The following is a 15,100-nucleotide window of genomic DNA, read 5'->3' as shown; positions in this document are numbered from 1 at the left end:
GATGATTTCTAACCATTTGGGGATGAAATATCTGCAAAATAAAACTACCAAGTACAGAGGGTATTGGTACTCCTAAAGGGAGTATCAGTACTCCTAAAGGGAGTATCGGTACTACCTTTATTATTTTTAAATAAACTAGTCGTTGGGGCCTGATAATATTGATATTATGCCTATGGTATCGATACTACTATGTAAAGTAGTATCAGTACCCCTTTGGGTATCGATACCATTTTTGCATTCTAGAATTTGAGCAATGTTGGTAGTATCGATACTACCTAGTGAGTATCGATACTTCTCTTAACTTGGTATCTATACCATATGAACAATATCGGTATTGTTCATGAGGTATCGATACTGTAAGAACAATATCGGTACTACTTGTCCATAAAAATATTTTGTGCTCAATTCTAAGTTAAATGGACTTTGAATTATTTTTTGAAATTTTGGAAACTTTGAATTCAAGTCCAAAAAACATTTTGCCTTAAATTGTTATATCAAAATATAGTTCCACAATTTTCTTAATGGAAAAAATGAGTTTAGAACATATGAATAATCGAGTGATCATTTTGTAACTTTTAATAGTCATGAAACTCAACAAAACAACTCCGTACAACTAAAGATCATTTTATAACTTTTAATAGTCGAAAGACTCAATAAAATAATATTATATAATTAATTAACCATTTATGTACCTTACGCTAAAATATTATTCCCTTCTTCCCATTTTTATTAACTATTGTTAATTTTTCACGTGGTTTTAGGAAGAAAAAAAATTGTATAAGAAATGCGTTATAAAAAATAAAATGACAATTTTATCCTTGAAAGTTAAACTTTATTTTGTTGGGAAACTAGAAAAAAAGGTAGAAAAGAAAATATGTTTAATAAAAGTTGTTGATCTTTTTAATAGGACAATTTAAGTGAGATAATTTTAATTATACAAGAAAGACACTTTTTATAGGATAGAGGGAGTCCTACTTAACTGGAAAAAAATCAATTAAATTCATAATGGACTTTTAGATTTTAGTATTGGATAGGCCTCCATAGAAGATGTAGGAAGTAGCAACTGTTCATGAAGATTACTCCACCAGAATCGTATCTTCTTTTTCCATCACCAAAATCGAATTTTTATTTATTTTTTTGGTTCCACCCCAGAATTCGAATCTTTATTGTGCATCGATTCGTCAAATTTATATTCTGGTAAAGGAATCTCGGAACATTTTTGGCCTATTTCAGGTTGAACCCGATCGGAGAAATTAAACAAAGAAGAGATAGAACGAAAGCAGGAAACAGAAGATGGGAGTAACAAAGGAACAAGTTGAATCTTCCTTAACTTCAAAATTGAAGCCTTCTCATCTGGTAAACCAACTTCATTTCAGCTTTCACCACTTTTCTTATCTTTCATCCACGTTTATGTGCTTAGTTTATTCCTATCAAACTCGAAAATTTCTAGAAACCTAAAACTGGGTTCTTGATTTTAACTTACATCATGTCTTTGTAAAGTGAAGGGCTTTACTTTTTTTTCATCCCTAATCATGTTTCCACAATTAAAATGAACCCATGAACGTGCTTTTGCTTGTTGCTTTTCTGCTATTTTGATACATGTACAACTAATGCTATTTTCACATAAAAACTGATCTTTTATACTCGGTGTGTTCCAGGAAGTGATAGATACATCAGGAGGGTGAGCTTGATTCTGAACATTTTTCTATTTAAATTTCTGCAATAATCCATCCTTACATTCAAACATTTAGTAAGAGGTTGATTGAATCAGGTGCGGTGCAAGTTTTGCAATTGAGATTGTTTCGGAACAATTCCAAGGGAAGAGGCTCCTGGAAAGGCACCGGATAGTGAATGCAGCTCTCGAAGATGAGATGAAACAAATCCATGCTCTATCCATAAAGAAAGCTCTGACCCCAGAGTAGTGGAAACTGCAGCAAGATGCAGAAAAACCTAAACCAAATGCTTAGAAAGATACTAAAGTCGTAATTCAGACGGTTAAATAAGAGTTCATGTAGCCCCATTGAGAACTCACCCGCTATACTAAACCATCACTTTACCTTTAGCCTAAAATTTGATGCTTTTTGTTCTTAAATTTGATTAGAATGTTATGCTGTGATTATCTTCCCATGGGGGAGTTTGTGATGCATGCCAAACTACTACTTATGTCGCATGATAGAAAAATATGGGAAAGCAATTACTATGTTAAAATCAAGAATGAAGATATATAGACATTAATATGATACATGGCTCCTACTTCATGTGTGGACAAGCTGATCTTGAAATCTGAATTTTCTTCGATTAGTCATCTATTTTATGTATGGTGTCTATCGTGAAATTTTATTTGTGTTTATCTTATTCAAAAATCTTGTGTTGTTAACATATGTATACCCACTATAAAAAATATTTCTGGATCCGCACTGCTTACACCAATATAAAAATATGATATGTTACACAACAAACCCAAAAGAAAACCTTACTGAGCACGATACCATAAATGAACCTTGTTTGAAACAAATACACCAAACAACTTTCAGGGTCGTTTAAGGACCTACACTCATATATCAAAGATTGATCTTCATACCTTCCAAGGATGTGGGTTAAAAAGTGCCAGAAGTATTTCTCCATTCTTGTTGCACGTGATAGAGAAATATGGGAAAACAATGAATATATTCAAATCAAGAATGAAAATATATAGACATTAATATGATGCACGGCTCCTTATTCTGTAGGTGTAAACACTAAGTTTTTGTCCCATTTATTATTATTATTATAGAAAATAATAAAAATTTCAATTAATTTTATAGGCCCAGATCTAGAACCAGAGGCCCAGATCTAGAACCCGGAGGCCCAGATCCAAAACCCGGAAGCCCAGATCTAGACCCGACCCAACACCCATCTAGGGTTTTTTTATATCATCTCAGCTGCCAACAATCTCAACCGTTGGATTTAAAGAGATCCAATAGTCCAAAGAATATCCAGCAGAAACCCTAAGGTTGGTGAACCCTAGGGTCTATTCCGACGCCGCCTTCAACCACTCCGAACTGCTTCACCGTTATGTTCCCTAGTAAGCTGCTGCCACGACTCCAAAGGCTCTAGAAGATGCTAGGCCAGCCGCACATGTCGTTGCCCTATGGCGAGTCACCACCATAGCTTCGGTGACTCACCGAGGGCCACCTTTGTGACCGTTTTGAAAGCAACGTCGATGAGGCCTATAAAAAGGCCATCCCCTGCAGAGAAAAAGAGGAGGAGGAGAGCAAGCAAGCACCAGAAAAAAACCATAGCAGCCAAACATTAAACCAAAAGAAGAAAAGAGATCGAGAATACTTATCCACAGTGGTTGGAGTCTCTACGCCTCATCGGAGACTTGAATCGCCGAAGGTATAAATTTAGATCTAGGAAAGTTTATGATTTTTTTTAAAAGAAACGGAAGTTAGATTTGGCTTTAGGGTTGTGTGATCTACGATTTAACGTAGTTTTCACGTTTTTCGGCCACCTTGTGTGGTGACCGGCGGAGGTGATCGACGCCGGAGAACGGCGACGACGGTGGTCGGAATTCCATCCGGTGAGGGAGTTCTAGAGAGAGTTTAGAGCTTCTCTCTCTAAAAAGAGAGAAGCAAAGTGAAAAATGGCCTAAAGGCCAGTTTTTGGGGTATTTATACCCTCACCAAAACGGCGTCGTTTTGGTGAGGGATGTTTATGTAATTTCCCACATGGCAAAATCACATCTGTGATCCCTCCAAATTTATATCCTTTTGCAATTTGGTCACTAAATTGATTTTCAAAGTCTTTTAATTTTATATTCTTATTTTATTTTATTATGTTATAGTCCCTGCCATATTTATTAAATATTTAGGGTAAATATATTATTTAGTCCCTTATATTTTAGTAATTTTTATTTTTAATCCCGTATTAATATTTATAGTTAAATTACATTGTTATTACTTATATTATATAATATTTTAAGTTATTTCTATTAAATTTGATATTTTACAATTTAATCCTTAAAAGCATGTTTCTGTTTATTTTAATTTAGCATTTATATTTTATTTTATTTCTATTATTACCTTTTATGTTTAAATATTTTTAAATTTAGTACTTTAGTTATTATTTTTTTATTTTAGTCACATATGTATTCTAATAATAATATATATTAATAATAAATTACAAATAATAAATAATTAAAATAATAATAATAAAAGACAACATGCTTAAAGTCTTATTTAGTGGATATAGTGGGTAAGAATAATATAATATAATTTTGAATTTGAATTTGCTTAGCATAATCGGTCATTACCTAACCTAAAAAAATTAATTAATAAATAAAAGGTGTCTTGGTAAATTATCACTTTTGACTAACTAAATGTCCCCATTACGTACATCTACATTATTACTAGGAACGAAAACCTTTGATTTATTTGTCATAGTTTTAATAAAACTAATAATTAATTTGTATGTGGTTAGTAAATTATTACTTTTAAGAAATTATATTTTTTTAAATTCAATTCCAAAATTCTAACTTTTGTAATTCTTAAACTTTGATTTTTGTAGTTTCTACATAAATTGTGTGATAATGTACTCATTAAATTATTAATTTTTTTAATGCTTTATGCTAATTAATTTGACTGATTTTATAAATTAATTAAATAATAATATTTATTTATTTTAAATATTACGAAAGTACTATCTAAAAGTAACTAGAGATCCTATTCTAGTATTTTAAAATAAATAAATATCTTGTTTATAAAGACCTAAAAAATATATTTATTTTAGTTTTGGTTATATTAAATTATTTTAATATTAAATTCTTAGAATTTTCTATTAAATACAATTATGCAATTGAATCTGGAATAATAGGATCATAAATTAAATTCATATTTGAATTATTAAATTTTCATTAATAGAGATAATTTTATAATCGACGGGTGTCAATTTTAGGCGTTGTGGGAGTGCTAATCCTTCCCCAAACGTAACCGACCATGAATCCCTTTTTATTATTAAAAATAATAAATTTTTGGTTAAACGCAGACCAGTTTATCTTTTAACTGATGTTTTCTTAAAAACTCTTTTAAAAGATGATTTTTAGGTATTCGACATATCTGACCCAAAAGGCGGATGGCGACTCCCAAAACATTTCAATAAAAAACTATTTATCCACATTATTTTTCCCGCCAAGTAAAATTTCGTACCTGGGCAAAAACCGGTTACGACAGTTTGGCGACTCCGCTGGGGACTTGGTCAAGCTTTGAAATTAATTATAAATTGTCTTTATCAATTAGAAATTAAAAATTCATATTTATTTAATTTATAATTATTTTCTTTCAAAATTTTTATTATTTATGATTTTCATACTTTTTTTATATTCTTCTTTATTAATTGTCTTTATTTCATTTCTAGATATTAAATTTCATTTTCATTTGTTTGTCAAAAGTTTGAATATTTCTCCTCACACACAATACGTGCATTGCATAATATAAGCTTTACAATCAAGCTTGTCCCTTTTAAGTGGGAGTGAAAGCGACGTCTTCGTGAGAATTTATTCTCCGTGTTAGACATAGCAAGTAACTTTCGGGGTTCATATGCCCTATATCTTTGTGAGAATTTATTCTCCATGTCAGTCATAGATAAATGTGTCCCCTCAAATTGAACTCGATCCGCTTAAGTCTGTGATGGATTAGGATTGAGAGTTAGCAGCCCAAGGGGGCACTAACAAGGACAATTCGGGTACCTTTACTCTTAGAACTGAAACTCTGCATATAGTAAACCCTAGAAACTCTTCCGATCTAAAGTCATGCCGAAATTTTGTCCAAAATAGGTGTACACAAAGGAGAAATGAATTCTAATTTTTTCCTTTATTTATTTCTCTGCTAAATAAATTACATGTGAATTTAAATTATTTAAAGTATGCTATGTAGAAAGCATGTTTAAATAAAAAAAATTTGCGTAGATATTATTAAATTAATTTTTTTCCTTCTTCATTATTTGAACTAATTCATTTCTTTTTATGTTTTCTTTTATTTTTTCTGTTTGCATAGCATCATACAAGATTAAAGGTATTCATCTTCGAGTTAATCGTCTCATTGGAAAACCTTCATCTATGGATAAAAAGTGTTCAAATCAAATAGTTACAAACTCAAGAGTAAGACAGTGGGCTGAGGATTTATAGATACAAGGGGGAGACAGTCTGCAGGATGATTATGTACCCGAGTTGGCAAGTTATGCTCCAGTTTCGCTAAAAAGAAATGATATGCAAGATTTGCGAGGCATTTGGGAGAGTTGGGATTCAAATAGAAAGCTGCAGTTCTATCAGTCTTACGGGGACATCCCATATTTTCTCTATGTCGAAGTTGATGATGACTTGCTTCGAGCCCTAATTCAATTTTGGAATCCAGGGTATAATTGCTTCACTTTCAATAAGGAGGACTTGGTTCATACTATTGAAGAGTACACAACTTTGCTACATATAGAAGGGGTTTTGGAGAATCGAATTTATTCAATGTTAGTTAAAACTCAACCTTTTCGAGTTAAATTAGCAAAGATTGTCGGAGTACGAGAAGAATGGGTAGTAGCCCGTATGAAACAAAAGGGCGAGGGCGAAGGCATTGCTTGAACCAACATCAAAGAAATTATTCAGAGTCGTCTAGATGATAAAGTACGATTTGATCTTTTTGCTCTGGGTATATATGGTATGGTCATCTTCCCGAAAGCATTGGGATACATTGAGGTTGCAGTAGTAGATTTGTTCGAGCAGCTACCAAAAAGGGTCAATCATGCTTCTGCAATTTTAGCAGACTTTCCGATCGTTAAGCGCTTGTAGAAGGCTGAGAGGTGGACGATTTTTGGGATGTGCCCCATTGTTATATATATGGATCCGTAGCTATTTGGAGGACATAAAAGGTTTCATACCGTCGCTTTAGTATGGACTACTCACTGTTAAAAGAGTTTCTAGAGTAAGAATGGCTGAAAGAAGTCACAAAAGATATATGGATCAATTCTTTTCGAAATCTGCAAAACGACGACATCGTTTGACGCTCCCCGTGGCAAATTCAAAGGGAATTCTTTTACAAATATGGTGACCACAACTGGATGATGATGCTCAGATTGTGGGGAGGAATCGAATATGCACCACTTCTGGTTATAAGGCAGTACGAGGGTAGTCAATTTGTTCATGTGACTGTTGGGTTACATTCATCCGAGTTCGCATTTCACAACAAAAATTATAAAAGAAACATCATGGAGGTCGTTAAAGCTTGGAAAATAACTTTCTGTATTCATGCCAAAGTAGCAAAAGAAATGTTAACTCCTGATTATGAAGAATGAAGATCTATCAGGAAAAATGAAAATATTCATCTACCAGATCAAAATGAGGATATCTCTATAGAAGATCGCGTTCTGGTACTCCCATCAGAGATTGAAATCCTAAGAGCTGAGTTTAAAGCAGAAAGAGAGGGTTGGTCGAAAGAGTTAGAACATATGCATCAAGATAAAGTTATGATGGGTGTCGATGTTGACGTTTATTCAGCACAATGTGCAATGCTGAGGGAAAACAAAGAAAAAGTTGATGGTGAATTCAGAATGTTAAAGAAGAATTACCAAGAGCTGTAAAAATCCCGAAGAGCATCAGGATCGAGCAGAGCAATAACACAGATGACCAAAGAATTGAACATTGAGAAATGTCGAGTTGAAGATTTAAAAGGAAAGAATAGCCGTTTACTCAAAAGCCTTGAGAAAGAAAAGTAGAAAATAGAGGATCTTGAGGTTGACAAAAGGAAGCAAATTATAAAGCACAAAGCCGAAAATTGCTAGATTATGAATGAAATGCAAAAAAATGAGATCGAGCCAAAGAGTTAGAAGATATGAAGAACGACATAGTTGAGAGATTTGAAGATGAGAAAAACACCATGTTCAAGGGATTTGAATATGAAATGAACAATCTGATTGCCGAACTTGAAGTCAGGGGCCAAAGGATTGAAGAGTTTGATGTTGTAAAAGAAAAATGGGATTTTGAGAGAAAGAAATTCAATACCAGACTCGAAGTAGAACAAGAAGTGGCCATCAACTGGATGCAAAGATGTAGAAACAAGAATGTGCAAATCCATAAACTCAGTCAAAGAACACAAGAAACACGAACAAAACTTGAAGAGGATTTGGATCAATGTAGAAACAAAAACTCAGAGTTTAATGCTTACATCTTGCAACTTAAAGAATCATTATTTCAAGAAAAGGTTCATGTAGGACCTAGTGATCTTAAAGAGAGTTATGAGGAGAACGCTTCACTGTGAAGATGAATCCGAGATTTTGAAAAAACTCTGCACAGTTGTCAAGTCAGAATCACTGAGTTAGAGTAGAATCACTGATTTCTATGAAGAAAGAAGTGAAAAAAGAAGTAGTATGGTATTCAAGGCCATGGTACAAATGAGCGAAGTTGCCAGATATGTTGGGGAGTTAGCTGCTGAAGCAAAGATTATTTAGCATCACGTTGATCCAGTTTCTAAGTTTGGAAAGAAGATGTCATGGCTGATGAAGGAAATCATAGAGTTTAATAGGAAAGCTATGTCGTATCTGTAGTTATGAACTATTATAAAGAAACTTTTGTATGCTGATGGAAGTTGTTCTATGACAGTTAACTTTTTGGGATCAATACATTTTGCATACATTCATTATTCATTGCATTATTTTCTTTATAAATAATTTTTATTTTTATTTTACATTAAGATAAACATTCATTAAATAAAATTCAAAAAATAATATCAAAAGGATTTTTAATCGCAGTTGTCGTAACCGTTTTTCGACGGGGACAATCGTTTAATTGTTTTAAAAAACAAGTTACGACTTTTTATTTTGGAAAATGGGTGATTTTGGAGTAATTTAAAATAAATTGAAAAGAATTAAAAAATAGTCGCCATCAACCTTTGGGTTAGGTAGGTCGAATACCTAAAAACGTCTTTTAAAAATAATTTTAAGAAAAATCATTTTTAAGACAAAAGCTGGTCTGCGTTTACCAAAGATTCTTTTAAAACGGGTTCGGGAGTCGGTTACGCGTGGGGAAGGATTAGCACCCCCACAACACCCAAAATTGGTACTGTTTCGCTTACACGTTGTCGTAAATGGTGAAAATCATGAATTAAATATAAAATTAAATTATGATCCATTTATTGAAATTTAATTAATTTGCTTCAAATTAATAACTTAAATAAGAAATTCAAAGAACTGAAATAAAACAAATAAATATTACAAATAAAAATAAAAATAGAAAACAATAAATATTTAAATTTATAAAGACTAAAATAATAAAAAAAACCTTAAGAATCAAAATAACAAAATTAAAAAATTAAAGGACTAAAATGACACAAACAGAAATTTAAAAGACTAAAATAGTAAAAATATAAATTTTGAAGACCAAATATCACAAGATGAAATTTAAAAGACTAAAATGGCAAAAACAAAAACTTTTAAATTTTAAACAGTAATTTCAAAAACTTAAAGGACAAAAATAACGAAAACAGAAACTCAAAGGACCTAAATAAAATAAACAAAAACTCAAATGACTAAAATATTATTTACAAGAGTTTAAAGATCCAAAATAAAAAATAGAACTTAAAGAATTAAAAAAGAAAATAAATAAATTAAAGGACTTAATAAATAAAACAGGACCCTTTATTTAATCAGTTTATATACTGTGTGCTTTGTACTTCACGTGAAAGTATAACCTTCCTCCTGTTCATGTTTTGTTACTAACAAAAAAAGTTGGAATAATTATGGTGTGCATTTGATTTGTTCTTAAAATATTTATTTACCTAAAGCATTACACATTAAAATATGTTGTGTCGGTGCTATTATAGCTAGAAACCATAATCCCATATATGTTTGGTCAAGTTTCATTATTATTAACAGAATAAACAAATACTAACATAAAAAAAAACAAGAAACATGAATTATAATTAAACATAAATACTAACTAGTGACTAAAATAACATATTTACAGATTGCATAGCAAATTTTCAAAATTTAAGTAAAATCATGAAATCAGTGATTAAAATAGGATGAATTAAAAAATAAAAGGATTAAATAGTAATTAAGTAAAACATCCAGTAAAGACTAAAATAAACAATTATAAATATTATAACCAAAATCAAAATATTAAAAAAATATATAACATACTAAATCAATGACTAAATTGGAATAATTACAAATATGATAACCAAAATCGAAAATAATAAAATAATTAAAATAAGACTAAAATAAAATAACAAACATTTAAAAGACTAACTCATAAATATACATAAATATCGAATAACATAATAATATGTTTTTTAATAATATACAATTAAGAAATAAGTAAACATTATGTATTAATAAAACATTTGAATCAGAATAATAACATTGAAATGAACTAAACAAACAAAACATTTATTTTCCAAACAATAATTAAAGGATTAAAACAAAAGTTAAACAAGTTTAGAAATCGAAACATTAATGATTATTAAATTACGAACATAGGTCTAAATAAAATAAAATAAAATAGGAATAAAAAACATAAAACATATATTAAACCAAAATATATGAGTAAAATACGAACAATAGTATGAGACCAAAACCAAAACATAAACACAAAATAATTCAAAACTCAAAATATAATATGAGTAAATCCGATTTAAGGACTAAAATAGGATATTGTAAAATACAAAGGACCCCAAATGAAATTAACTCAAACCCTATAGATATTAAAGATGATGACTAGAATGAATGCAGAACATGTGACTTAAAACATAAAATACACAATTTTACACAATAATAAATATTAAGGATTACAATCGAATAATATGCAATTAGAAGTGTAAAATATAAATAGGAATAAATACTATAACTAAGTTATAGGGACTGAAATAAAATGTAAAATATAGATACAAAATTAGAAACATAAAAACGTTGGATTTAGGGACCAAGTTAAAATGCACATAGAATATGAAGGTAAAATTAAAAGGTTCAGGAAACATGAATTTAAGGACTAGAGTGCACTAAACCTAAAACAGGCATGGCTACTTCAGCAATAAAACCATTCTCCGTGAATGAATTACCCTAGATCCCCTGATTAAACGATGTGTTTTATCCAAATTAACTAAAATCTTAAATGAAACTTAACCTAAAAACTAAACATCATTTCACCTAAACATGAAACTATTCCCATCTACCACGTAACTACAAACCAAAAAGTAGACAGCTCATGGCCCACCATATAACAAAGAGTTTTCAACACAAACAAAATCCAATATCCAATAATAGAATGAAGCACCTCCCTCCATATTCTACAAATCTTAAAACAAAAACTAAAGCAACCCAGATTCTTTATACACACCTAGGACTAGTTAAATTCTCGCCATAGCCGAGACTTCAAAAAGCCTTAGTCTTCACAGGTCATCGTACGTCGGTGACCAAATCAACCTCCAATCGTCCTCCAAATCAATCGATGAGGATCATAAACCACCCTAAAGAGCCTAGGCGCCTCCTTTTTCTTCTCTATTCGACCAGACAGAAACCCAACCCCTACACCTCGCCGTCGGCGGTAATGACCTCTCCAAGAAAAGTCTAACGACTTAGGTAAACAGACCCTACTTTCTCTCTTTTCTTTTTTACTATTTCAAAACAAAAAAATCTAAAAAAGGTTCAATCTTTTGCTTTCTTATTTTCTTGATTTTGTATAGCTTTGTTTCTCTGGTTTTTCGCTTAAGGAATTAGAAATAAAAAAAATGATGTGCTTTCGATCCATGTTTTGTTGTTTCTGCACATTGCCTTAAAAACGAAAAAAAATAAAATAACGAAAAGCTACTGTAAGTAAGAATAAAGAAAAAAAAACCTTGAGATGAATGTACTTGGATGTTAGGAAAAATCTCGTTTCTATTTCTTTCGAATCGAATAAGGAATATTTCCCCGTTTACAGATATTTGTTGTTGAGTTTTCTCATACCCCAATTACAAGAAATTTACTTTTGGTATTCTCCTCCTCCCCTTGTTCGTATTTTTTCCTCCTTTTTATTTCTCTTCTCAATACCAAATCCTCTTGTCATTGCATGCTTATTTTCTATGCATTTGGTGAGATTTTGATGTGTTTAGTTGGAATTAGGTGTTGTTTTGACATGGGTTGTTGTTTACTTGGTAGATTTGTGTAGGTGTATCGATGGTGACAGCTCGGGATATCTCGGCTTGATATCTCTACGATGGCTTTAGCTTACAACTGGTGGCGTGCGACGGCTGTTGGCTCGATATGAGCTAGTGTGCGGCAGCTGTTGGCTTGGTGAAGGATCTGGCGTGGCTGGGGAAGCTGGTGGCGGATTTGGTTTAGAGATTAGGGTTTCAAAAACCCTAAAGCTACTAGGTTGTCATTTGGGATGCTTGGGTTTGTTTGTTGGGTCACTGGTGTTGGGCCTCTTGGTATTTGTATTTGGGCCTGTAAATATTGTAAAATAATAATAATAATAATAATAATCATCATACTATAGTATATAATAATAAATATAATATATATTTTAATCCCAATCAAAAAATGGGTGTCTACAGCTGCCCTTCTTTGCACATTCTTGTATTAACAAGAATAGGGCAAAGATGAAAAAGACAACCAATTTTTTGTCCATTCTTTTTTTTAGGTTCGTCTCTGATTCGAAATGTCGTAAATCAAGCAATGGAAATGTTGAAAGCATTTTGCCCGAAGGTCTTATGGTTGCCTGAAGGACTTAAAAATCAAGAAACCCCCGAAGGCTTAGTTTCTTAAATCTCATTTGAAAACATCATGCACTGAAGGTCTTACAGATGGCCTGAAGGACTTAAAAATCAAGAAACCCCCGAAGGCTCAGTTTCTTAGATCTCATTTGAAAACATCATGCACTGAAGGTCTTATGGATGGCCCGAAAGACTAAAAAAATAAGAAACCCCCGAAGGCTCAGTTTCTTAAATCTCATTTGAAAATATCCTGCACTGAAGGTCTTACGGATGGCCTGAAGGACTTAAAAATCAAGAAACCCCCGAAGGCTCAGTTTCTTAGATCTCATTTGAAAACATCCTGCACTGAAGGTCTTATGGATGGCCCGAAGGACTTAAAAATCAAGAAACTCTTGAAAATCAAGCTCAGTTTCTAAATTGTCACCAAGGAACCCCTACATATCACGTTGGTCCCTCAAGTGTTCATCAAATTTGTCTTCAAGGAACCCCTACATATCACGATGGTCCCTCAAGCTTTTCATCAAGAAACCCCTACATATCACGATGGTTTCTCAAGCTTGTCCTCAAAGAACCCCTATATATCACGATGGTCCTTCAAGTTTGTCATCAAATTTGTCATCAAGGAACCCCTACATATCACGACAGTCCCTCAAGCTTTTCATCAAGAAACCCCTACATATCACGATGGTTTCTCAAGCTTTTCTTCAAGAAACCCCTGAAAATCAGGCTTAGTTTCTAAAAATATTGTGTTTCGAGTGAAACTATCTCAAGCGAGATAAAATCTTTTGTTTCAAGTGAAATTGTCTCAAGGGAGACAAAATTTGTTTCAAGGGAAACCGTCTCAAGAGAGACAAAATTTGTTTCAATGGAGACAAAATGTTTTTTTTAAGAAAAACAACATCAGAGGATACTGATAATTTGCTTGTTCCTATTGGTGGAGGAAATGCCTTCAGACGATATGATCGTTTGCATCAGGATATTGAATGCCCTAATATTCGATATTGAATCTCCATAGATGCCCCAACATTTTGATGTTGAATCTCCAAAGATGCCCCAACATTTGATGTTGAATCTCCAAAGATGCCCCATCATTTGATGTTGAATCTCCAAAGATGCCCCAACATTTGATGTTGAATCTCCAAAGATACCCCAACATTTGATGTTGAATCTCCAAAGATACCCCAACATGTGATGTTGAATCTTCAAAGATGCCCTCTATTGCTTCAGCACTGATTCTAAGTATGAGCTTTGTGTCTGAGAGTCACATGTCTAATACCAAGATCCACTCTAAAGAGATTGTCTTGTTTGAAAAGTGTTTTTCTTCTTCTTTTATTTTCACCATCTGAAAATATCAATTAGAAGAGTTTTGAAAAATGTTTAATCAAAGATTTTGAGAAAATATTGTCCCATTCTAGGTTTCATAATTGAGACAAATCATGAAACTAGAGTTCATTGGATATCAAAGAATTAATTACACTGTTAATCCTTCAATAAATTATAACTTTTTGACATGTGTCAAAATCAAAGCTATCTCTGGGAAATGGTTAGGTAAGGAAGTGGTAAAATGAAACTCAGGTTATTGTGTTTGGTAAATGGTTTGGCCTTCTTATTTCTTTGATGTTCACTGATTTGATGGGGTAGCTTGTATGCTCATCTACTGGAAGTGTTCGCCGTCTCCCAGCTCTCATGGTCACGCATTGTGCAATGCCTTATCAAGGAATTTGTGCGATCGTCTCAACTACACAATTTTTACATTCGAGCCACCTTTTTCATGTTTTCAACTCAAATACTCCTTTGGTTTCAAAACGTCATTCAAAATTTACATCTTTAACCCCCCTTTGTCATTTTTCCTATCATGCATTAAAGATTTTAGAAAACTTTTTGCAAATAAAGATTAATCCTGATGGGCAGGATGAAATCTGAAGATAGCCTCTTCTGTCTAGAAATCCATGTATGATTAGAAGGGACTTTTAAAGATACATAATGTAGGCCATGGTTTATGGTTATGAAAGAAAAGGATAAGTAGGCCCAAACAAGTGTTTCAGGGTATTGAACCAAGGATCAATTCATTCCGATGGCTTCAATCATGTCTTGCTCAATTTGAATCTGTTCGTATGTGTCCCTCTCTTGATGCTTTCTGAATACTCCATGTTCTTCTAGAATGATTGTGCTTGATCAATCTCATAGTTTGAAGTTTGATACGCCATTTGAGTTTATTCTCGTCCCTTTTTCTTTATTTTTTTCTTTGTTTTTTTTTCTTTATATTTTTCTTTATTATCCTTGCTTTAATTTTTTTTATTTTTTCCCTCTTTTTGCTCTGATTGGATCTTCGTACTTAACATTTGGTTCACCTTTTGGTATCTCCTCTAGATTGATGTCTACACTCATGT

General features: G+C 32.3%; 1 protein-coding gene across 1 annotated transcript; it reads left to right on the top strand.

Annotated features, from left to right (window-relative positions):
- The first annotated feature begins 1,238 nt into the window (after nt 1-1,238).
- On the top strand, nt 1,239-2,076 carry LOC120184575 (protein BOLA2-like). The gene is made up of 3 exons (XM_039189001.1): nt 1,239-1,356; nt 1,659-1,681; nt 1,772-2,076. Exons 1-3 carry the CDS (start codon nt 1,294-1,296, stop codon nt 1,920-1,922), a joined length of 237 nt encoding a protein of 78 aa, XP_039044932.1. The 5' UTR covers nt 1,239-1,293; the 3' UTR covers nt 1,923-2,076.
- Nucleotides 2,077-15,100: the final 13,024 nt, after the last annotated feature.

Source organism: Hibiscus syriacus, unplaced genomic scaffold (genome assembly GCF_006381635.1).
Source record: "Hibiscus syriacus cultivar Baekdansim isolate YM2019G1 unplaced genomic scaffold, ASM638163v2 tig00112925_pilon, whole genome shotgun sequence".
In the NCBI taxonomy this organism is placed as follows: Eukaryota; Viridiplantae; Streptophyta; class Magnoliopsida; order Malvales; family Malvaceae; genus Hibiscus; species Hibiscus syriacus.
The sequence above is the reverse complement of the archived record's forward strand: the minus strand, read 5'-3'. Positions and strand labels throughout refer to the sequence as shown.

Coding starts and splice junctions, on each gene's coding strand:
- LOC120184575 (XM_039189001.1), top strand. CDS start 1,294: ATGGGAGTAACAAAGGAACAAGTTGAATCTTCCTTAACTTCAAAATTG. Junction 1,357..1,658: donor AATTGAAGCCTTCTCATCTG/GTAAACCAACTT, acceptor GGTGTGTTCCAG/GAAGTGATAGATACATCAGG. Junction 1,682..1,771: donor GTGATAGATACATCAGGAGG/GTGAGCTTGATT, acceptor TGATTGAATCAG/GTGCGGTGCAAGTTTTGCAA.